We start from the raw sequence: 23188 nt of genomic DNA on the forward strand, positions 1-23188 counted from the left end.
CTGTCATAAAAAGAAGCCTGGTTTACTTACCTTTTCCTTTCTTTAGCCAGTTCAGTACAGACATTTCAGCTTAATGAAGTAATCAACACAATCTGTTAACAACCTTGACTGTGAGTTGGAGTCTTAAAATTGATTTAATTTCTGTCACAAGTGACGACACCATCACATCACTACTAATTTCACGGAACCAATGAGCCCAATTCCAGTACAAATTATAAAGTCCCGTGACTTGGGAGGCCGTGACTGTCAAAAAGATTACAAACAAAGGCCCCTGACGATCCATATCTGTAGAGACCGTACAGAAATGTAATAAGTTTGAAACAGCTCTGCCTATAATATGCAATCAATCAGTAAGATGATCAGTACCATGCACCAAGACTCGTCTTGAGACAAAACACTGAAAATGAAAGCCATCAGAAAGCCCCGTTGATGCAGGGACATTGACTGTTCACGAACACATGGCATACAAGCACAGGAAACGGACAGTATGCTGACCTCCACAGTATATGCAATAATGTCAAGCCTCGAGCATGATAACACCCATAGGATAGTACCATTCAGCGGACAGTGCTGACCTTAAAACACCAATTAACCCGCACAAACCATAACCGAAACAAAATCAAAGAATACGAAGGCGAGGTCCTAGGGCCAGACCTGTTCCTCTCGAAATATCATATGTAATACTCGTACAAGTGAGAAATACCAGTTATTGATCAGCGAACTTGGCAATACTGAGCATGAGGACGGTCCCCATAATGGGAATCAGGGGGACAATATCCGTCACAAGGAAAGACCCAGATAAACGTAATCTTGTTAAAAAATGATAGAATAATCATGAGTTTGATTGCTTCTGTCCCTAACTTGATCACCAATGGGTGAAAGATTAATAGTGTTGCTGATATTTAGTGTTATTATTGTTAAGCAGTTTAAGCATTCCACTGACCTAACGGTTTAGCTCTTACATGGATGGTCCGAAGGACTTGTCTTCATTAAAAATAAATGGCCCAAAGGACTTGTCTTCATTAAAAATAAATCTAGATATTTTGAAATTTTTATAATTGAGTTAATTGAAAATGGAGATTCTGCCAAAATTCCTTTAATTGATTTGTTTCCAAAACTTGACATCCGTTCTCGATGATATTTTAGACACAAAAAATGTTTAGCTGTCATTGTTTCTCTACATTCTATAAATAAAGGGATTGGACCTTGTGGGCTCCTCCTCAATTCTAAGATGAGTCAAAATTACTTGTGTGTGTGTTCTTTTTGATATGGTGAATTCCATATTCTAACACCGGCTTGATCTATTTTAATTTGTTACTATCATGTTTGTTATTCCATATATTCTGCATTTATTTATTGTAATAGCTTTTGAAATGTTATATAATCACTAATAGAAACATCTATGGGTGGTCTTGTCATAGTGGTTGCAGCTTTGGTTTCTTTATTAATTTGGGCAGGAGGAATCATATATCTGCGTTTTTCCATAATCATATATTTGTTAACTGAAATTTTAATTTGTTGTGGAAGGGCATTTTTTTCTAATTGTAATTATGAAAATTTCTGTAGCCCTTCTATATTCGTTAAAAATTACAAATTTCTGTGGTAGTATATCTTTAATATTTTGGGTAAAATATGGCTGCAAGATCCGGTCCTGGTCGTTTCGGCCTTGGACCCTGGTTTCGGCCGTAAGTCACTTTAGGCCGTAACATCCAAAACAATGTAAGACGTTGTTTATGGTATTTACCGTTATGTTTATGGTATTTACTATTATTATTTCATGTTTTACGTACATCCCCAAGGGGCTGGTACTAAACACGGCGCCCATTTTGCACGTAAACGTGCTTACGGCCGAAACGACCCGAATGCGCAGGATCTACTCCTAATGAAGATTTGGACCCATCTAAATATTACTTAGTGTGAACCTTGACTCCTTGCATGTTCTATTCACGTCGTTTATGATGTTCTGTAATGTATGTATGGCGTTTAGATAAATATCTAAAGTGTTTGCAAGGAGGAGGTAGTTCTTTGGTAGGAGAAAATATGATTTTTGAAATTAATTTTAACTCTATTATGATAGCTGTAATCCCGTGTCAGGCGGGAGGGCAATAGAGTGAAAAGTAAAAAAAAAAATAGTAGGATCGTTTATTTTGAACCGTCTATTTACCCATCCCTTTCGGGTGGTTTGAGCGTCTATAGTTTTCCATTCAGTTTTTTCTGTCGTTGGCCTGTGAACTCGCATAGGAGAGTGTTGACGTGATTTCGTTAATTAGATCGTTATCTGAATTTGGTTTGGGTTTTCTTCCGTTTATAATTGTCATTGGTAAAACTACACAACAGCTCTACTTTTAGTGTTGCTGATAAAGGAGGTGGTGGTATTTATCGTCGGTCAATCATTATTATTATTATATATATATATATATATATATATATATATATATATATATATATATATATATATATATATATATATCTTCATATCCATTTAGGATGCACTGTCACAAGTGATGGAAAATGCGAAAAAGAGCTCAGGAAGAGAATATCCATGGCAAAAGAGGCATTTGGAAAGATCAAGAAATTAGTCACCAACTCGAAAATATCTATGAATCTAAGGAGGAGGTTTGTGGAATTTTTTGTTTGGTCTGTATTGTTGTATGGCTGTGAAACTTGGACCTTGAGGAAGGCAGACGAGGAGAGGTTACAGGCTGCAGAAATGTGGTTTTATAGAAGGATGCTGAAAATATCATGGACAGAAAGGAAAATGGTATTATTACAGTTTCGGTCAAATTCGGATATGTATTATTTTTTTACTTATTCATTTTTGAGATGATTCATACGAAAAACTTACTCGAGTCTTGCGCAAATTAATTTGCCGATGAATATTGTTCCTTTTTGTTATCCCATCAAAGTACGAGTTGCAAGGCAAGACAATCCCCGCCCCCCTCCATAGCTAACATGGCAAAATTGTAACCAGTCAACAGCCCTAGGTTACGTGGTGTTATTTTTTAGGTAAAATTACAGTTTCGGTGTTGACTGGTTACAATTTTGCCGTGTTAGCTATGGGGTAGGGGGTGGGGTATTGTCTTACCTTGTAACTCGTACTTTGATGGGATAACAGTAAGGAATAATATTCATCGGCAAATTAATTTGCGCAAGATTCGAGTAAGTTTTTCGTATGAATCATCTCAAAAATGAATGATAACAAGTAAAAAAAATAATACATATCCGAATTTGACCGAAACTGTAATATATAATACCAGGAAAACTAATGAGGATGTATTAGAGAGAGTAGGCGTTGAGAGAAAACTTTTGGCTTCAGTGAGAGGTAGACAAATGCGGTTTGTGGGTCACATAGTGAGAAGACAAGAACTAGAACATCTCTCCCTCACGGGTAAAATCAATGGAAGGAGGCCGAGAGGAAGACCTAGACAAAAATATATGGATGGATTGGTGAGAATGACTGGAGGAAGAATGTCTGCAGCCCAGTTGCTGCAGAGAGCCGGAAATAGAGAGGAGTGGCGAGCCATGATTGCCGACGTCCTTGGGGATATGGCACCTGGATGATGATCTACCCAACATGGTTAGGAATCCTTTGGGAATGCGGGATTTTGGGTGGGGGTCCCCTGGACCATCCCCTCCCCACCCCGTGAAGGAAACGTCACATTTTACCAAAAGCTCCCATATAACACCGTGCATGTGCTGTAGCATTCCAGGGTACCCCGCATACAATAACCTATCAGCAGTCGACTGCCAAAAAATAACGATAAATTCTTGATAAGCAACCAAAATACTATAGGAAAAATCAGTTTCCAAAGTAATACCCCATTCGAAGCTGTTCCCTAGTTCTACCATGCCATTATATAGATCATCCAAAGAGGGGAAAAAAACAAGTCTTTTCCAGTCTGTAAGGTAAGAGGGTCCATACCTGGCTTTACTCTTGGTCATGACCAATGTGTTAATAAATGTAGGACAGACGATCGCTAGATCAGTGTATTGGTTAAATAATGAATATATATTTAAAGTAAAAGCAGATGTGTGAAGCAGATAAGAATAGGAAAAGACAGAAAAGATTCTTGTAACTCTAGGACAGTAAGTGAGGTTAGGGCTTTGGTCAGGAGTAAGTTTCTCATTATTTGCAACCTTTCATATAGCAGCTCTTGCCTCTCTCCCTGTTTTCCTAGGAATGCTTCTCCTTCAGAATTTTTTCCTCGCAAAGCTCCCCATATTTTTCTGGATATGAGGCTTGGCATTTAGAAGTGATATAGCTATAAATATAGTCTTAGGGCTACTTGTTGCGGTAGATCTAAGCTGGCTGTCCGCGGTGAGCTAGGCTATGGCAGTTGACATTTTTCTATAGAACTTTACCTGCTGAACAAGAATTTAAAGTAATATTTTGTCGCGCGGCTGTAATTAAGCTGTAAATTATCTTAGAACTGGTGTGGTAAAACCCTTTCGGGAATAGCTAACAGTAAGGGAGACCCGTTGGGAATTTGGGTTTTTTGGTGGGGTAAATAACTTGGGGAAAAGGTTTCAGTACCTTATTGTTGTATTTCCTGTTATATATGTCATTTGGAACACAAAAAACAAGCGTAAAAAGAAGGGCAAATAAATGGATAGTGGGAGCCATTCCAAAGGCACTTTTCATTCATTACTAGTACTACTGATTCTAAGCCTTAACACGCATGCGCTAGCTTTTGGTTCACCAATCAGTAGTTGCCGTTTCACCGTTTTCTACACTTAGCGTGAACTGCGAGATTCTGGCACTTGACGTTGTCCTATGTTATTTTACTTGCTGAACAAGAATTTAAAGTAATTACCTCTTGCCAGAACATACGAGCTTCTGGGAATCTTTAAAAATGCAGATAAGGCGCGCAGCGCCGTTCTGCTACAGCGACCTATAGAGGCCACCCAGGTTGAAAGTGGAAATGGTAATGTTTTGTTTCCGATTTACGAAGGCTTCGAATAATGTGCAGTGGAGCTAGACTATGGCAATTGACATTTTTCTATGTTATTTTACTTGCTTTACAAGAGTTTAAGGTAATATTTTGCTGGTTGGCTGCTGCTAAACTGTTATTTAACCTTGAGCTGAGTGCAACCCACTGGTACAGATGTGCAGTTTTCAAGGGTCAGTTACATTTTATTACAGCCCACCAACAAAATATTATTTTAAATTCTTGTTCAGCAAGTAAAATAACATAGGAAAACGTCAATTGCCATAGGCTAGCTCACCGCTGACAGCCAGCTTAGAATTACCATTCTAAGTACTAGCACCGTGCCTGATTTTACCTTGGAAACTGGTTTTTTCTACATTTTTAGGGCTTTTGATACTGGCAGTGAGTGAGTTTGTTGTCGGCCAACTGTTATTTGCCAGCAAACTCCACTCAACAGCAAAGGGGGACTGTGGGAATTTGGGGTTTTGGGTGGGGGAGAACGCAGAAATGGAGTGGACATGTTTATGTTGGGGAGGCTCCCTCTGGAGGGGAAAAACAAGAGGGAGCCTTTTGCCAACAGGAGGGAGTTAAATGCATTTCGCCGTGTGTAGTACTGGCATCAGGGGGATGGAATGTCCCTTTGCCGTGATTAGTACTGGCCCGGGGGTGGGGTAACCATACGTTAACAAGTTATTGCACTTGCTGGACGGGATGTGAACTGTTCCAAACAGACGTACCCGTGCTGTCCTGTGAAGATCGCGTATGGAAACCCCTTGTTGGATGGACTTCAGGGTTAATTACAGGTTAATTACATTCGTGCAACAAAAATTAAAGATAAATCCATAATTAGCAACCAAAAAACTGTAGAAAAAGTCAAGTTAGAAGGAAATCGCTGCTGCGGAGCTGCTATTAAGATCTACCACGCCCTGTGACACTCCTTCTATTGTTGGAGGTGCAGGGAAGCGGGGTATGTCCAGGAGTGGAAGCAGATTGTGCCCGTTTTGTTTTTCCTCTGGCCAACCTGGCGCATTTTACGTACAGGTTGGCTCTCAGTCACTGAAAGATAAGCACGATGAGATCAAGCGGCACTTGGTCATTGAAAGATAAGCACGACGAGATCAAGCGAATTTTGGTAAAATTAGTTTAGTAACATTCTTGTTGCAGAAAAGGGTAATGTTCAAGGATTAAAATAAACAGATTGATGAAATATTAAATAAAGTAATGCTAAAGACGATTAATTATAAATAGAGAATTCAGTGTCTGTTTCTATAATGTGATAACAGTATGAAAGAAAGAGCTATAAAGTAAAACTGTTTCAAGTTATGTAACTTTTCAGTAACACGAACAGTGTAGCATGGCCGCAACTGTGTTTGTGGAGTAAGCGCTTGGGAACCCATGAACCAGGCAGGTAGTGGATATGCTAGGTAAGGTTAAGCGCACTCACTCAATATATATCCGATTTTGTATCCTGTAGGCCTTGCTGTAGGCTGCGTACTCCTAGCAATCCCCATCCGGGTTCTTCCTGTAATCTTCCCTTGCATGATGATTTGGTATTCAGTCAGAGGCGTTCGCACGACATCGTATGCTCGCTTGACAGTAGGCATTCGTCTGGCAGGAGGTGTTCACCTGGAAGCAGGCGTTCGCTTGGAAGCAGGCGTTTGCCTGGAAGCAGGCGTTTGCCTGGAAGTAGGCGTTCGCCTGGAAGCAGGAGCTCGCCTGGAAGTAGGCTCTCGCCTGGAAGCAGGTGCTAGCATTGGACACGCACCTGACTGCAGGCACTCACCTGACACCAAATACTTGCCTTCCAACCTACCATACGCCTTTCACCTGTCACCAGGCGCCCATGTTCTTCTCGTTCTCCCAGGCAGCCTGGCTATGCTTGTTCGCCTTCATGTTTTTTTATACGATGTGAGATTTTCGTGAGTGACTGTGATCGGGTGTTTGAATGCATTTTTGTTCCTACACAAAATGCAAACCTTGGTCTTTACATAAGGAATATGCTTCAGCGCAGCTGGAAATGGCCATTTAAATTTTAAACAAGGTGGTTAGGTACTTAACTACCATCCAACTGGCGGGAGTCCTGCCTGAGCTATAAGCATTCTCTTTTCTTTCAGCTGCTGTGCGATGAGGAGCTGTGTACCTACTCTCTGCCTTGCTTGCCATTTCGCTTTGTTTTTCCCGGTGGGACCTTTCTTTTTTTTGTGTTGGATATATTATCTTGATTGTGTTTGTGTGTTTGTGAGACTATTGCCATGCAGACCCATGAATCATCCAAGCCAGAGTGGAAGGGCGGTGCCCAGCATCTGTGGCCTGGTACTGCTTTTAGACCTTGCACCCATTACCGCTCCCCAATTGATGTTGACCCTCATGTCCTCTGCACTAGTCGCAGAGGGCATGACTTTAACCAGGACTCTATGTGTGATGAGTGTTGTTTCTGGTCGCTTGTGCAGTGAGTGAAGTTTTCGCAGAGGAGGAAATATAAGAAGGCTTCCAAGGCATCATCCGGAGGTAATACACTGCCGACGACGCTGTTAGTTGCTGATCTTTCTTCATCTTTCCTTCCCCTTCGTCGTCTTCGCTTGCTTCATCAAGTGAAAGTCGGCATTGGGGGCCAGGTGATCAGGACCACCTCTGCTTGGTCGTCTCCATTTGCTCAGAAGGGGAGGTTGCCCCTTTGGAATGAGAGGAGACTGTCACCCCTAACCCGACCTTTTCCTCTTCAGGAGAGACTGAGGAACTCCAGGAGATGTGGCTCTCTCTAGGCCTCTCAGGTGTTCCTTCTGTGCAGGGCCTTTTGAGTCACCTGAGATCTTCTCGTGCCCTTGTGATGCCCCCAGTGACTCTTGCAACCACAACTGCCACCACTATGTTAGTTACATTGACTGCCTTTGCCATGACAACAACCAGTGTAATGACGCATGCTCCACCTCTGACTGCCTTGGCTGTCATTGACCATATGCCTCCACATGCCCTTGCACAGGCTTACCCTATGGTAACCCTTCCTTCTGCTATGCCTGCTGCTGTGCCTGTTTCTGTGCCTGCTGCTTCCCCCTCCATCAGGGACCAGCATCCATGTGGGACCCTACAGGACTCTCCCCCTTGGAGAGGCCAACAGCTGTGGGTCGGTGTCTGGGAGTTACGTTGGCTTTGGGCAGTCAGTGGAAACCCACGTATTCTGCTGCCCACTGTCGTTTGGTAGGCCTTGTCTCTTCTTTGGATGATGCAGTATGGTCCAAAGTAGACTGGGGACAGGGGTTCTGTGTGCTTCTACCTGTAAGAGTGCATATTTTGTGTTCTGCAGTTTGTTGGGGACATAAACTTTTTCGGCCATGTGGTGAGTTGTCTTGGCCGGCATTATTTGTTCTAATGCTTTGCGAGTGTCAGATGGGGATGTTGGGCTCATTGGATGCTGAAAAACACCTTTCCAGCAATGTTAATGAGGCTTCTGCTGGAGATGCATTGAATGTTGCGTGTGGTGACATTCTCAGGCCCAGTAAGACCCAAGGTAACTCCTTTCTCCAACTCCTGCCTTGACATCTAGCAGTGAGTAATGCTTTCAACGACCGGTGTAGCCTTTTGATGTTGCCGTTAGCTTCTGGGTTGTAGGCCATCGTGTGTATTATATTTGTCCCCAAACTGTCTGCGAGGGCATTCCATAAGGATGAAGCAAAGGTTGCCCCCCCCCCCTCCAAGTTGCTCATGATGATCTGTGGGACTCCGTGTCTGCTGACCCATCCAGTTAGAGCTTTCACACAACTCTCCGCCGTCTGTCGCCGTATTGGTATTGCTTTAGGCAACTTGGCATTTCTGTCAATGATGGTGAAAAGGTATCTGTACCTCTTAAGGCGAGGTAAAGGTCACACTATGTCGATGTGGATGTAGGCGAGTTGGAGGTGTTTTGTGTGGAAATCATCTATTCCGCTCTCTGCATGCCGTTATTTTTGACGTCTGACACGGAAGGCATTCTCTCATCCAGTTTTTTATGTCCTTTTTCATTCCCCACCAGATGTACTGCTCTGCTAAAATTCAGGCGGTTGCCCAGCCTGATGGGTGGGATAGGTTGTGGGCAAGAGGGTTTTCAAAGGAATGCAGAAAGTCTATCCTTAACTCCAGAAGGGGTCAACTAATGCATTGTCCTTAACTCCAGAAGGGGGTCGACTAATGAATTGTATCAAAGACGGTGGGGAGTATATATGGCTTGGTGCTTCACTAGAAGGCGTATCTGCACCCATACCCCTGTGAATAACATCATTAAATTCGTACTTTACTCATGCTACAATAGACATTTTTCAGTCCCAGCCAGAAAAGAGTATTGATCCATGTTAGCTGCTGTATTGAGGCATACTGCCTAGATATTTTGCCCAACATGGATATTAAGGGGGGCCATTGGCTCCCTCTAATTGATATTCTTTAGTATCCAAGTTAACCCTTGGACTGGAATTTGGGTGTGGTGCTTAGGTATTTATGCATGCCCCATTTGACCCCTTGAGCACAACCTCCCATAAGGATTTGACAGTGAAGACTGTTTTTGTTAGCCTTGGCTTTACTACCCAAGGAGCAGTCCTTTCTTTTCTACCCCTTTTCAGGGCCAAGAATATCCTCTGCCTTGCCCTTGTGTGATCCCCATTCTGTCCTCTTTGATACCAGATGGGGAAGAAACTTCCCTATGTCCAGTAAGAGCTCTCTATATATATTTGCAAAGGACTGGGGAAATCAGGCAGAATGGCAACAACTTTTTTTCAGCTCTGGGAAACCTGACCTACCCTTGTCAAAGAATGGCATGTCTTGTCTGTTCAAGGCTCTGGTCAGAGAAGTGCATGCAATCTAGACTCAACTTTTACCATCAGGTGAAAGTAAGATTCCATGGTGTGCGAGTGGTAGCAACCACTGTCTGCAAGATGTGGAAATCCAATATGAATTGTGCAGAGCTCTTTCAACCCTCATTACAGCAGGGGAACTCAAATCCTGAACAATTAGGGTAGCTGTGCTCTGCTCTTTCCTATTTAGTTAGGAATTGTTGAATTTTGGGGAGTATGAAGGTACCCATGTTGTATTATGTGAGAGCCTTTATTCTTTTACCGTCGTTGCCCTGCTGGCCTAGGCACAAGACCTTGTGTCCCACTTGCATCGGAGTGTAAGTGGTATCTCTAGCAAATAACCTCCAGCATTGTTCAGAGGTCGTGCTACCTAATGAATTAGTCCTTGCTTGGCGATAGTACCAATAGAAGGATGCTAACATTAGGTAAGTAGCATCTTATTCCTGCTGGAATTTTAGGGTTTTCTTGGAGGTTATTAAATTTGTCCTCCCACCTTTCCCACCTCCTTTGCTCAGTGTAGGAATCAGCTATCATAATAGAGAGAGGTAAGATTCATTTTAAAAATATAAATTTATTTTTGAAATGAACCTTACCTCTCCATTATTAGCTTTTACTTTCGCTCCAGCAGTAGTTCAACAGATTGAAATTTAAAAAATTAGAACACTCAGTTTTCTGTACATATTTCTTTCTATCCATCTACTTCCCCCACCTGCTGCCAGGGGAACAATAAGTACAAACACTGGTAGCCTGTCAATCTAAGCACTCTCGTTTTATTAATCCAGTTATGGTCTAGAAGATTCCTGTGATGTCTGTTAAGCTCTCAGGGGAGTTTTTCTGTTTAACTTGAACCGGCAGTGATGTTTCTCAGTTTTTCGCCTTAAATTTTCCACTTGAGATCCTCCAGCTAATGATAGAATGAGGACCTCTTCCAATTGTAGTAGTTTTGACCAATAATCAAGGGATTACGGTTTTGGCTGTAGTTTCACTGAGGCTCAGGATTGCCTCAGTGTGTGAAATGTTTCTGATCAGAACTTAAGATTTGTTCATTGTAATCTGAAATGTTCGTTGTCAGGTATGTGAATGTTGGTCAAATGTTTTATGGTAAAAGCTGGTGAAAGATCTGTAAATGAAGAGAGGATGATCATTTGAATCAACCAAAACTGCAACTTGTTAAATCTTTGCCCAGGCTAGCATTACGGCCCCTGTTGCGAAAGATTTTGTCACAGACTTTTGGTCAAGCTCCTTCTTCTTCTTCTCAACTAGCTCTTGTCTTGCACTTAAAATGCCTGCTAGAGTTTCAATATGTGGTATATTCAGGACATGGTACTTTAACAGTAGTTGTCTCAAAGAATGTATACTTCTGGGTTGACCTCAAGGGTTCAATAAATTCAGTCCTAGCCAGTTTAACAATTTTATTTATTTTATCATTGAAACTTTGCCATCCCTGCAATTTCTAACCTTTGGTTTATGAGTTATTTGGATTTAACAAAAGAACAAACTCCATCTATTCACACTCCCGTCGTCCCCCCTCACATATTTGTTATTTTTAAAACTGCCATGTATTTTACTCCCCACAGAATAGAAGGGCATGACTGACTGTAGCATTCAAACATTTTTTGTGTGTGTGTCCCCAAAAATTTGCGCTAAAAATATACTGAAGCATTGCATTTGTATCCATTCAAGTTTTGTTTTTATATTCTGATCCACTGTCTTCATCTTGTAGAACATAAATATTTTCAGCAAAGATAATCTGATAGGGTCCCTTTTTCAATTTTGTCGAATTTTTTGGGCCAGACATTAACTGTTTCATGAGCAACTGGCAAAAAATTTTGTTATGTAATGCCTCTTTTTTCTTGTCTTTCATAAAAATTATAAAAAATGATTGAACTTTGATGTACCTTTTAATGATCAAAATGTTAAAGATATTTTAGTACTAAAGATGTGTATGCAGAAATAAACTTTTTTCTCTGCCCTGTGTTTCTCAGAGTTATTCATCATCATTCATAGAAGTAAAAACTACTGCCTAAACAAAGTAAGATGAATTTTTCAAAACTAGCAGTTTAGTGCTCATCAAATATAGCTCCACTCAGCCTTTCATTACATTTTCTCTTCTGTTGAATAGATATTCCAAAGCTTTCTAAAAGGACAGACAAAAATAACTGAAGAATAAATAAAACCTGATCTAAATAATTAGATTTATTGCAACTTTTCAGTCTCATGCATTAATCATAAAACATATACAAATTTTCACAATATACTTATACTTCACCTATTATGTGCATATAAAACTAAGTACAATAATTGCTTTATACAGTTGGTAACAAGAATATCTTAAGGATAAATTTTATATACAGTCTGCAGGTGATAATAACTGGATAATTCCTTAAAGTCCCTACTTTGCATTGTTCTTGTTCTTATAAAATTTTAAATCTCGGTTACCATTTTTTTAAATGGTTGAAATGTATTTATCAGCATTGTAGACAATCTGTTAATGAGCAAAGCTAAAACCATAAATTAAAATTTTAGGTTCTCAGACTTGAACCATTGCAGTGATGTTTTCTCAGTTTTATATCTTTAAAGATTTAGAACCCTAGAGATCTTCCAGCTATGTCTCCTTGGTCATTTCAGTTCTTTTCCAATAGCAGGAGTTTTGAGTTCCATTGGCAATGAAGAGGGATTATGTCAAGTTTTGGCTGAATTTCAGAAGCCTGAAAAGAGAAAAATGGTATGAAACATAAGTGTTGCTCAAAAATTGTTTCCTAATTTTCTAAAAACTGTTACTACTTTGTTCACTTGAAATTTTTACCAGTAAAAATGTTCAACAAAGAGAAATGCCCATTTTGCAGTTGAAAAGAATGCTGTTTAACTGCAAGTGTATGTTTGCTAAAATTGTGAATGCTGCCAAGGGATATACATTCTGTTGTTAGAAAGTTACAGTTTACATTAACCAACTGCTACTTTCTTCCCTCTACTTTGCCCAATCCAGTTTCACATAATGAACTGCCACCATGCCCTGTTCAAAAAGATTTTGTCAGCACAGACTTGGTGGTTCATACAAAACAAAACTGAATACATCACCCCATCTTCTTACTCCAATGCTCAACTAGCTGCTTGTCACACAACACTGTATCCATTAAATGCCTTCTCGAAAAATAATACTATTAAGATCAATATGTGGTATAATCACTCTTTAGCCATGGTACTGGGGAGAAACAGTAAAGTTGTCTCAAAAACTTTGTATACTTCTGTTCAACTTGACCTCAGGTAGAAAAATTCAAATTTTGAACTTCAGTCCTTTTCACAATAACAAATTTTATTTATCAAGTAAAAATTCTCTAGCGCCAGCTAGTCCAGTGAAACTGTTGGTGGCATCCATGGCAGATGGAGGGACAGTAACCTTTCAAATATTTTCAAATATGAGTTATTTGGATTTAAAATAAGGTGAACAAACTCCATCTATTCACACTGCACAGAACGTTTGCACTATGTACAAATGATTTGTTTGTTTTGTTAAAACTGCCATGTATTTTCTTAACCCACAGAATAGAACTCTTGGAGTGACTGACTGTAGCATTCAAACATTTTTCTATACGTGTTATTCAAAAATTTGCACTAAAAATATACTGAAGGATTAGGATATTTGTATCCATTCAAGTTTTGTTTTTATATTCTGATCCACTGTCTTCTTCATCTTCTAGAACATAAATATTTTCAGCAAAGTCCCTTTTTCAATTTTGTCTGAATTTAAAAAGAGAGGCCAGACATTCCAAAAAAGTATTCCAAAATAGATATGAGCAACTGGCTAATGGAAAAAAATTTCTGTCTCTGACCAGTTCCAACTGTCTCTTCCTCTCATTTGTTGCATCATGTAATTAGGCATAAAATACTATAAAATATACATTGTGAACTTTGATGTACCTTTTAATGATCAAAATATATAATGAAATATTTTAGTACTGAATGATTAGGTGAAACCTATGCAGAAATAAACTTTTGATCATAACTGTCCTACATGACCGAGGAGTTACTGTATCATTCATATTTTCTAAAAACTACAGGTTCTTTTTAAACAATGTAAGATAACATCATTACTCTTGCAAACACTTAGTGCTCATCAAATTTGAAACAGTAGAATAAGCCGTTTTTTCATTACATTTTTCTCTTCTATGAATAGATATTCCAAAGCTATAGAAATATAAAAAGACAAAAGACAAAAATAACTGAACAATAAATAAAACCTGATCTAAATAATTAGATTTATTGCAACTTTTCAGTCCCTTACATGCATTAATCATAAAACATGCATACAAATTTGTTATAATATACTTATACTTAATACTATTATGTGCATATAAAACTTGAGAGGTGACATTACTTTATATACAGTTGGTAACTGAGAGTATCTTAAGGATAGTGTTTTTTATAGGAGGTTTAAGTCTGGGGAACAGGTGATAACTTAAAGGATAATTCCGAAGAAAAGGGTATTTGCATTGTTAAGTTGTACTTTCTTATAAAAATTTTAAATCAAATTACCATTTTTTTTAAATGGTTGAAAATGCTATTTATCAGCATTGTAAACATGACAATCTGTTAATGAGCAAAGCTAAAACCATAAATTAAAATTTTATTATTCACCCATGGTAAAATTGAGGAGTATGGGTTAACTATAAGATTCTTCTATCTTTAAAAGATTTAGAACCCTAGAGCTCTTTCAGTTACTATGTCTCCTTGGTCACACAGTTCTTTGGCAATAGCAGACAAATTCTTGAAGTTCTGATTGGCAACTGAAGACTTGATAGCTGGTCAGGATTTAGCTTTGTTTTCGATCAGAAGCCTGAAACAAGAAAAAATACTCCTGAAACATAATCTCTAGCTCAAAAATTTTACCTAATTTTCTAAAAACTGCTTACTACTGCTTGCCGTTCACTAGGAAATTTCTAGTTATCCAGTAAAAATGCTCTAAAGAGAATCGTAAAGAGAATACTAAGCCCATTTTGCATGAAAAGAACGAGTCATTCTCTCGTACCTTCAAGTGTATGTTTGTAAAATTGTGAATCTGTACTTGAAATTACAGAAACATTCTGTTCCTTACTATTTCATGAAATTATCAGTTTACATAAAGTGCCATTTGCCCATTATGGTCCTATCAACAGTGATACATACTTATTCCCTCTACAATTGCACAATCCAGTTTCACATAGGGAACCACTCACCATGGCCCTTTTCAAAGAAGTATAGATTAATCCATGTACCCATCCTCTTAGTTCCCATACATGAAAAAAACAATACTGAATATGTAGTTTTTCTTTCCCAATCTTCCATCATACATCCATTATTGAAGATAATTCTATGTAAGAGCTCCTTCACACAACATCCCTAGTATCCATTACAGTATTGTGAATAACCACATGAAAAATACTATTAAGGCCATGAAATATCTGGGCTGTCCAGCACTATTTCCAGCCATGCAATACAGATGGTGAGAATACTATAAATTAGCCTTCAGTTCCTGTGATTTAAAACTTTGTACCCTTTGAAAATTCAACTGGATGAAGACAAAATGCACAGTTAGAAAAATGACAAATTTTTAAATCAATTTGTATTTTTCATAACTAACAAATCTGTTCAAATCTCTTGAGAATTAGTAGCTTTCATCCAGTGAAATCTCTTGGGAAGAAGAGCATTTTTAATGTCTGATTTTCTAAAGAAAGGTTAATGTCTTTCATACATAGATCCAAGCCTAGGGCAGCCCTGTATCCCTTGATTACTTATACTAAAAGAAGTTTCTCCCTATGGAGGAAAATGAGGAAGTCTACTACTTGTTGAATAGTAGTTCCAAATGGAGAGAGACCTCGCTGACAACAGCAACCACAGTAGGCGGCCCACTCTCCCTGGTACATGGCTGTAGATGACGTCCTGAGGTAACTGACATTTCTGTTGCTGATCTGCGTGAAAAGCCTCTTGCTCGCAGGAGATACTGGGTTGACTCCAACCATGAAAAGATAGGGACCCTACTGTCTGGCAAAATTTCTCTGTGTGTGTGGTTGACACAGAAGGTTGTGCCAAGGAGGGATCTCTCTCAAGTGCTTTTGTCAGTAAGGCTAGAACACTGGGGTACCATTCTGTGTTCAGGGAGTGTACTGCAATATCTTTATTAGTTGTACTACTAATACATCTCAGATGGAGGTGAACAGGATAAATCTCACCTTTGTTTTCAGAAGTCACAGCCTTTGAATACAACCTAACTTATCCCTTAAATACTCCTGCAAAAGAATCCCACCTGGTCTGTCTGACAGTGTTCCCTTTTTTCTTCTGTGTGACAAGAAAAAATTACATTCCTTTTCAAGAAAACATGTTACAGTTACAATAAAGAATCTTATTTCTGTACTTGGTTAAATTGGACATATCCATACTATCTGTTCCACGAAAATTCTCTTGAGGGTGTACTTATTAATCTCATATAAAAAGCAAATGTACTGTACTGGCACCCATTCTTGTAGATTCAGCAGTAAGTTTAAGGTAAATGTGTGAAGTAAGACCCAGTGGCCATTTCACAACTGTTTATTCTTTTGAGGCTGTGAAATCTTTAGTCTGTTTGATAGGCATAGAACCTTGGAAATTATTTAGAAGAGGAAGAAAATTAAATTCCTATATCCTATTTCTTCATGATGGATTATCTGGTTCAATTGTGGTAGTATTTTCACTTCATGTATTATTATGTTCACCTACTTCTTGAAGGATGTTGTCTAATACTGATCATTTTTTTCTTCACACATTATTCAAAGAACATATAGGCTGATCCATGTACCCATACATATTTCATACATGAAAATTTTAATAAAATATTTCTTACTGATTTTTATGCAGTTTTTCTTTCCCAATAGCACAGGAATGTACACAACTTGTTACAAACCATTAGGTACCTGAGTTAAAATCTGAAATGAGAGAGAGAGAGAGAGCCTTGTTTTTGATTTGATGATACTCAAAATCTATACATACTCAAAAATAAACAAATTACAAAATTAAAATAACATGCAGAATGATAAAACCTTAGTATGTGTGTGTTGTGTGTGTGTACTTATATGATTGTGTGTGTGTGTGTGTCCAGAGCTGGGATGTCCCAAATGCACCATTTACCCTTATACCAAGATGGGACAAACACATATGCATTCATTGTACCACATCATACCTGCATCAAGTCTTAATTATGAGTACCTATAAAATGTAATAAACATTTCTTCAAGTTTGTTTCTTTAACATCTTGGTACCTTTTAACATCCTGGTAATGTGTATAACTTGTTATAAATGTTTAACTGGACTGATGCATAAGACCATAAAGATTACTCAGAAAACGATTTTGATAATAATCACTGTTTCTCTAATTAAGAGAGTTAAAATGCCATTCAGTTTCATTAAAACAAAATCAGATGGCTGTTTACATGCCAATTTGTTTTGTGTTCTAAAGCTTCTGACAAGACTTATCAAGCTGTGAGAATTAGTAGCTTTCATCCAGTGACAGGTCTTACTCTAGTGCTTGGGAAGACTGAGCATTTAATAGGAGCTTACAACTGATTATTCTAAAGAAAGCTGTGTAAATAATGCTTTTTTCACAAAAATTCATACACAACTATGATTTACATTTACGAACCATTCTGTACCTTCTCGTTTGTGTAAATTACTTTATTTACAGATTTCCTTCTCATAACATGAGCATTTTAAACTTTCACACCCATTCAACAAGTATTTGCTAATAATGTTAAAATAGAACAGCAATGCAGGTTAATTTGGTTAAAAATTCACTTCCACCCACTCTTATTAATCTCACAGCAAGTATGTAGCAGCTGACAACTTGCTGCAAATCTGTTTAGTTTTTACAATATTGGTTGTACCTTCTCCAACATGTATACTCTTTCTCAGTGTCATTAAGCTGCAAACGATTTGAGCCATCCCTTCATCTTAAACTTGGCTTCAAAACAAGGAAATACAAATGAACTGCAATACTTGTACAATACAAAAATCATTACTGTAATTAGTGACTGCTGAAATTTAAAGCAGTGAAACTCTACTCCAGCATGAAATAAATTTGATTCTATTCATAAAATAGTATAAAAATTTACTAAAATAAAAAATATTTTACTATTAATACTAAGCGTCATTAGTATAGCTATATTATGTGCTGTGGCCACTAACCTCACTTATCCAGACTTTTGTCATCTTTTCTTCGTGGGAAGCAGATGAATGACCCAAAGTCAAGGAACGAGATGCACGAGAGAGTATAACAGCGCTAGCATACAAATCAATAGCAGAATTTGCCAGTCTGTTCAAAAGGAATTGTTCCTCCACAACAGTCTTTCCATACTTCATCAACATCCCTTCAGCAGTATACCCGAAAGCTTTTATTGCCTGAAAATGAAAAATAAATGATCATAAAGAAGCAACTAAGAACAGTAGAAAAGAGCTTTACTAAAGAACAATTCTATTTTGCTATATAAATGACAACATATCATTAAGCACAAAAGCCACTCAGGAAGTTCTCTAGCTTATTCTTCTTCTGTGCAACTCGGTAACATCGTCAGTGTCTTTGTGTCACTCTCCCAGGGTTTAGCCACTTTGTCATTTAGGACATACAGTATGCTGATTTCATGCATTTTTGTCTTATTTATAATGTTTATTTTTGTGTTGTGTGTACATTTTAATGTGGAGACCAATTCAGAAATAAGTATCTCTAGTTTCTTTGTGTTATTGAGACTGTGGATTCTGTACAGAGGATGATTAAAAAGGGAGACATCCCAGTCCATTCACTGAATTTGTGAGGATAAGTGTTTCAGAGTGTTGTCTCTGTACAGGTACAAGGACTGGTTCAAGTCTCCTTCTCTAACATTACTGTTCTGAGACAACCTTAAGAAAAAATATGCTTTGAGGCATGTACATATCCATATCTTCTCGATGAGTGTTTGTTACTTTCCTCAACAAAACAGTTTTGTGCACCTTCCATCAACAGCCCAATTTTCCTATTTTACAGGTTTGCATCTCCATGTGTGGAGGTTTCTCAGGGGGCAGCCAGTTAGCAATTGCAATCCCCTACATAGTTTCTACTAATTACCTTTACCAAAGCATGTGGCGGCAGTTTGTTGCCAAGGGTGACAAAAGTTCACACGAAACCTCTATTTCTGTCTTAGAACTATTAACTAATTGTCTCTGCCATCTTTTACATGCCATAGGGCTGACAACTCAATGGTCTTCCTTCAGCATGGTGTTGACTGGAGTAATGACCAAGCTACTTCTAACTACTACTGCCATTTTAGTCAAGTCTATCCTTAGGGGTCCTGTTTGACCTAATTGGGATTTGGCTCTACAGTTGCAGATTGTCCAGGCCTCCTTAGGATTTGTTGTCCAAAGCCTATCTGTTCAACCTAACTCTTGTTTTTGTTGGATCTGGCCTCCTCAAAGTGGTGGAGAGGTGTCACATTCCATTCCAATAATGATCCACACTTAGTCTTTCTTTGGCCCCACAGTTTACTGCTCAGAGTCATTGCTCTGGGAGGAGTGAGTCATCTATCTTCCCTACCTTTTCCTGCTCTACTGCAAAGATGTGATCGGTAAGGAGGGTTGGGGTCAAAGCATACCTACATTGGCCTTGGGAAGTTAAGTCTTTGCTACTGCACCTCTTCCTTCAAACTGCAGGTCATCATTTTTTTGTGATTAGTCAGGTTATGTCTAGGTCTTACTATCACATCTCTCAAGACCATCTTTTGCAACCCAAGATCAAAGCACATGAAGTGTTTTCAGTTTGATTTAAATCCAATTTGGAGTTTATTGTATTCTTCATGGCAGCAGTTGCCAATGCAAAGAAAATCTCAGTTTTAACTATGTTATGTTACTCACAAATCCTTTGATAAATAATCATTGAGGCCTATTGATCATTTTTCAAGTTGGCAGACCATTTTTCTGTGTTAAGATTCTCATCAGTCATTTATTTGGTACTACCCAAAAGTGTGGCTATCCAGCATATCAAGCATTGCACCCTAAGTACCTGGGGAGTGGTGTACCTTCCGTTTGTCTTGAATTGTTTACTGCATCCTCCCTCCTAAATTTTGCTTAAGTAATATCATGAGCCTACCTAGCAGAGATTGAGCATTTTTTTCCATCCAATTCAATTTAGCATTTTAGATCAATGCTTCGCATGAACAAGAAATAATTTCACAAAATAAAACATTTTTATAAAACATAAAACTTAGTTTTAAGAGCCTTCCTCCATTCCTCACCCTAAATACCTTTTGGAGGGCACAGTAGAATGAGGCATAGCTAGACTCCTTGGAGGATGTCTGATCATGTACAGTTGGGTTCCATTCCTTGATCAGGACAAGTTGGTACAACTGGAATCCATTGTATGGATATAAGAAATTATATGAATAGCAAGTCTGTATGAAAAATAAGTTTGATGTAAAAATATTTCTTTTCATAAATGCAAAACTAAAGTAAAAGATTCTGAACAGCTGGAAGCAATTCTGTTCAGTACCATAGTCATAAACCTCATATGAATAATTTTTATATTCATATGACCACCTACCTTCATTACCAAAAATTTTCAAAACTACCATGTCCAGGTCAGTTTACTAAAACTGGATAGCTTTAATGCTGGAATTTATATCCTGGATAAGGCAGTGATTAATCGCAGGAATCTTATCCATTCAAAAGGTCCCAGTGACTAAGTATATCTTAGTTTAACCACACCACTGAGCTGATTAACAGCTCTCTCTAAGAATCTGACAAAATCTTAATTGCTTTTGCAGAAGAAACTGGACAGTCAAGTGGTGAAAGAACAATTGGAATACTGTATATGAAAAGTTTCAGATAAAACATAATGTAACTGAATGTCAAAAGAACACTCCAATAACATTACAATACTAGTGCAAATACCACTCATGGTAAACTACAGGCAGTGCCAACTATATTATCACTACTGTACAATGTTGTTTTCCCAGGCCACTAAATGATAGAATACTCTTAAGTTTGGCTTGAAGGACTATGACCCCAGAGAATAAACATACAAAAAAAAAAAAAAAAACAAGAGAGATTCAAACATACTCTTGACAGAATGCCAGCAGATTCGGAGAGATTTGGATGGATGCCTTCAATCTGGACTGCATCAACAAAACCTATGGCTCTCTTCGCTCTTTTAGCACCTTCATCAAAGATAAGCCCCATATTGGCAGCTGGGTTTTTCAAAGCCTGTTGAAGCTCACGCAAATGTGCTCCCGCAAACTGAAGTCCTGAAAATGCAATGTATAGGGATAAGTAATTTATCACATACTAATGTAAATTTTCAAATCACCAACCACAAAATGGGTGTGATAAATGTCACAAGTGAAAACATATTTTGAAGTCTGTGGGTCCTGCAGTTCAAGTACAACCCAAAATGAACAGCATTCAAATAGTGAATGAATGGTACTGATGTTACTTTCAAAATCAATGAACTCAAAACCCTAAGAAGTTAAGTCCAACTATAGAATATTCAGTTCTTGGATTTTATATTTCCTGCCATCAAAATGGCATTTTTTTTCTTGAAATTAGTTTAAGAAATTTACCATGAATCCTGAAGGCTAAAAGTTACATTTGTCAGAAGCCTATCCTAACCCCAGAAATTATCTTTGCTAGACAGCACAGGTAATCAGATATTCTTAATATGATCTCTGAATAAGGTGTAAATTATAATAGGCAATAAACATAAGTACAGTTGACTCTCTTAAAACCGGCATTCTGTGGTCCGGGAACTCCTGTGGTTCAGCTTGATTTTGAATTAGCTGCCATTAGTTTGTTGCGTGGCCACAAGGGAGGCGCCACATATTGTTTACAACTTTCTGACAGCAAAAATTTGCAATATCTCTTCTGTTTTTATGAAAATAATTGTTAGTAATGAAAATAAGTGAAGTCCAATATATTTTCAATATTAACTTTACATGAATAAATATACGTATTTAAAGATTCCGTTTGAGAAGGCTCTACCAAGTTAAAACTTTTAATCAAAACAATGAGACATTTGGCAACACACGAATTCCCTACTCTAGAGTGCTTGAAAGACTTACAGGTGATATGGTTTTGATAATTTCTTTTATATAGCTGTAAAAATATGCATTCGATATGCAACCCATGAGATCAGATGATGCTAGAGGTAAGAAGTGCAAGCATAAATCTTTATTTATGCTAGAAAATGTTTCTCCCATTAGCGAATGTTTAGCGTTCACTTTCCTCAATAGATGGCGTGTGCTTTGTTTATGTTTTGACAGCAACGTTCAAATGCACTGAGTGATTGCCGAAATTCATTCTTTATTTTTGTCATTTCATTACCCTCTACAATCAAAATAAATGCGAAGAAACTAATAGTGATAATTATGAAGACAATAAATTTAGGAGATGAAAGGTACAGAAAATATTCTGCAGATTTTGAGAAGAGTCAAGTATTGTACTGTAGTTGATTTATGGTTAGGCTAACTCAGGAATGTAGGCTAAACGTGTTAAATAGAGTACACTGATTTTAAAGAAAATTATACAGTATAAAGTTATAAAATGAAAATATATGAGGAATAAAATGATAAAAAGCAGTGTCAGAACTTAGCCAAGTAGTAGGCCAAGTCGACAACTAGGCTATTTGTATGTGGAATTAGCTTGCAAGACTATGTTCACATAGGGGCTTCATTTTTAGATATATTCTATATTCCAGGATTTTCTGTGGTCCGGCAGTGGCCTGGTCCCAAGGTTTCTGGATTTAAGAGGTTGGACTGTATCATAAAAACAAAAAAACATTTATAGTTATAAAGACTCACTCCAGCATCAGTAGATTAAAGTAGATGGATTAACAGGCAAGTAGTATTTGAATGAAGAAAAATACAGGCAGTCCCCAGGTTACGACGGGTCGGGCTTACGACGTTCTGAGGTTAAGATGCTTTTCAAAAATATTCATGAAATGATTTCCGTTCTGAGGTTAAGATGCTTTTCAAAAATATTCATCAGAAATGATTTCCCGGTTTACAATGCATGTTCCAGGGTTACAACATAAGAAATATGCCTCCAAAATGGCAGAATAATAAAAATTTTGAGTTTTTTTTTTAATGAAAAACTCAATAAAAATGTAGTTTACATAATTTTTAGTACACCCAAAGCATTAAAAGTAAGGTTTTCTTAGGATTTTTGACAATTTTCAACAATTTTTCGGCTTATGAAGCAGCGTAAGAACAGAACCCCCATCGTAAACCGGGGACTCCCTGTAAGAGCAATTTAAATATATATTAATATTACTGGTATTTTCACTCTTCTCAAATGACCCTAACTTTAAGGAAACATTATTTGCTAACAAGTAAAACAGTGGTTAACAGGATTTACTGGCAAATCTTACAACTGTATAGCAAGAATATCACAATCAAATGTTCACGTAGTAATTTTACA

The 23188-nt window shown here is 38.0% G+C and overlaps 1 protein-coding gene across 1 annotated transcript in view; it reads right to left on the reverse strand.

Moving 5' to 3' along the window:
* Positions 1–14355: 14355 nt before the first annotated feature.
* LOC136837371 (very long-chain specific acyl-CoA dehydrogenase, mitochondrial-like) overlaps positions 14356–23188 on the reverse strand; it is a 50004-nt gene continuing 41171 nt past the window's right edge. The window contains 4 exon segments of the mRNA XM_067102134.1: positions 14356–14547; positions 17049–17063; positions 17923–18148; positions 20834–21018. Coding sequence (XP_066958235.1) covers positions 14438–14547; positions 17049–17063; positions 17923–18148; positions 20834–21018 — 536 coding nt within the window. The 3' untranslated portion in view covers positions 14356–14437.

The sequence above is a fragment of the Macrobrachium rosenbergii genome, chromosome 59 (assembly GCF_040412425.1).
Source record: "Macrobrachium rosenbergii isolate ZJJX-2024 chromosome 59, ASM4041242v1, whole genome shotgun sequence".
NCBI classification, from domain to species: domain Eukaryota; kingdom Metazoa; phylum Arthropoda; class Malacostraca; order Decapoda; family Palaemonidae; genus Macrobrachium; species Macrobrachium rosenbergii.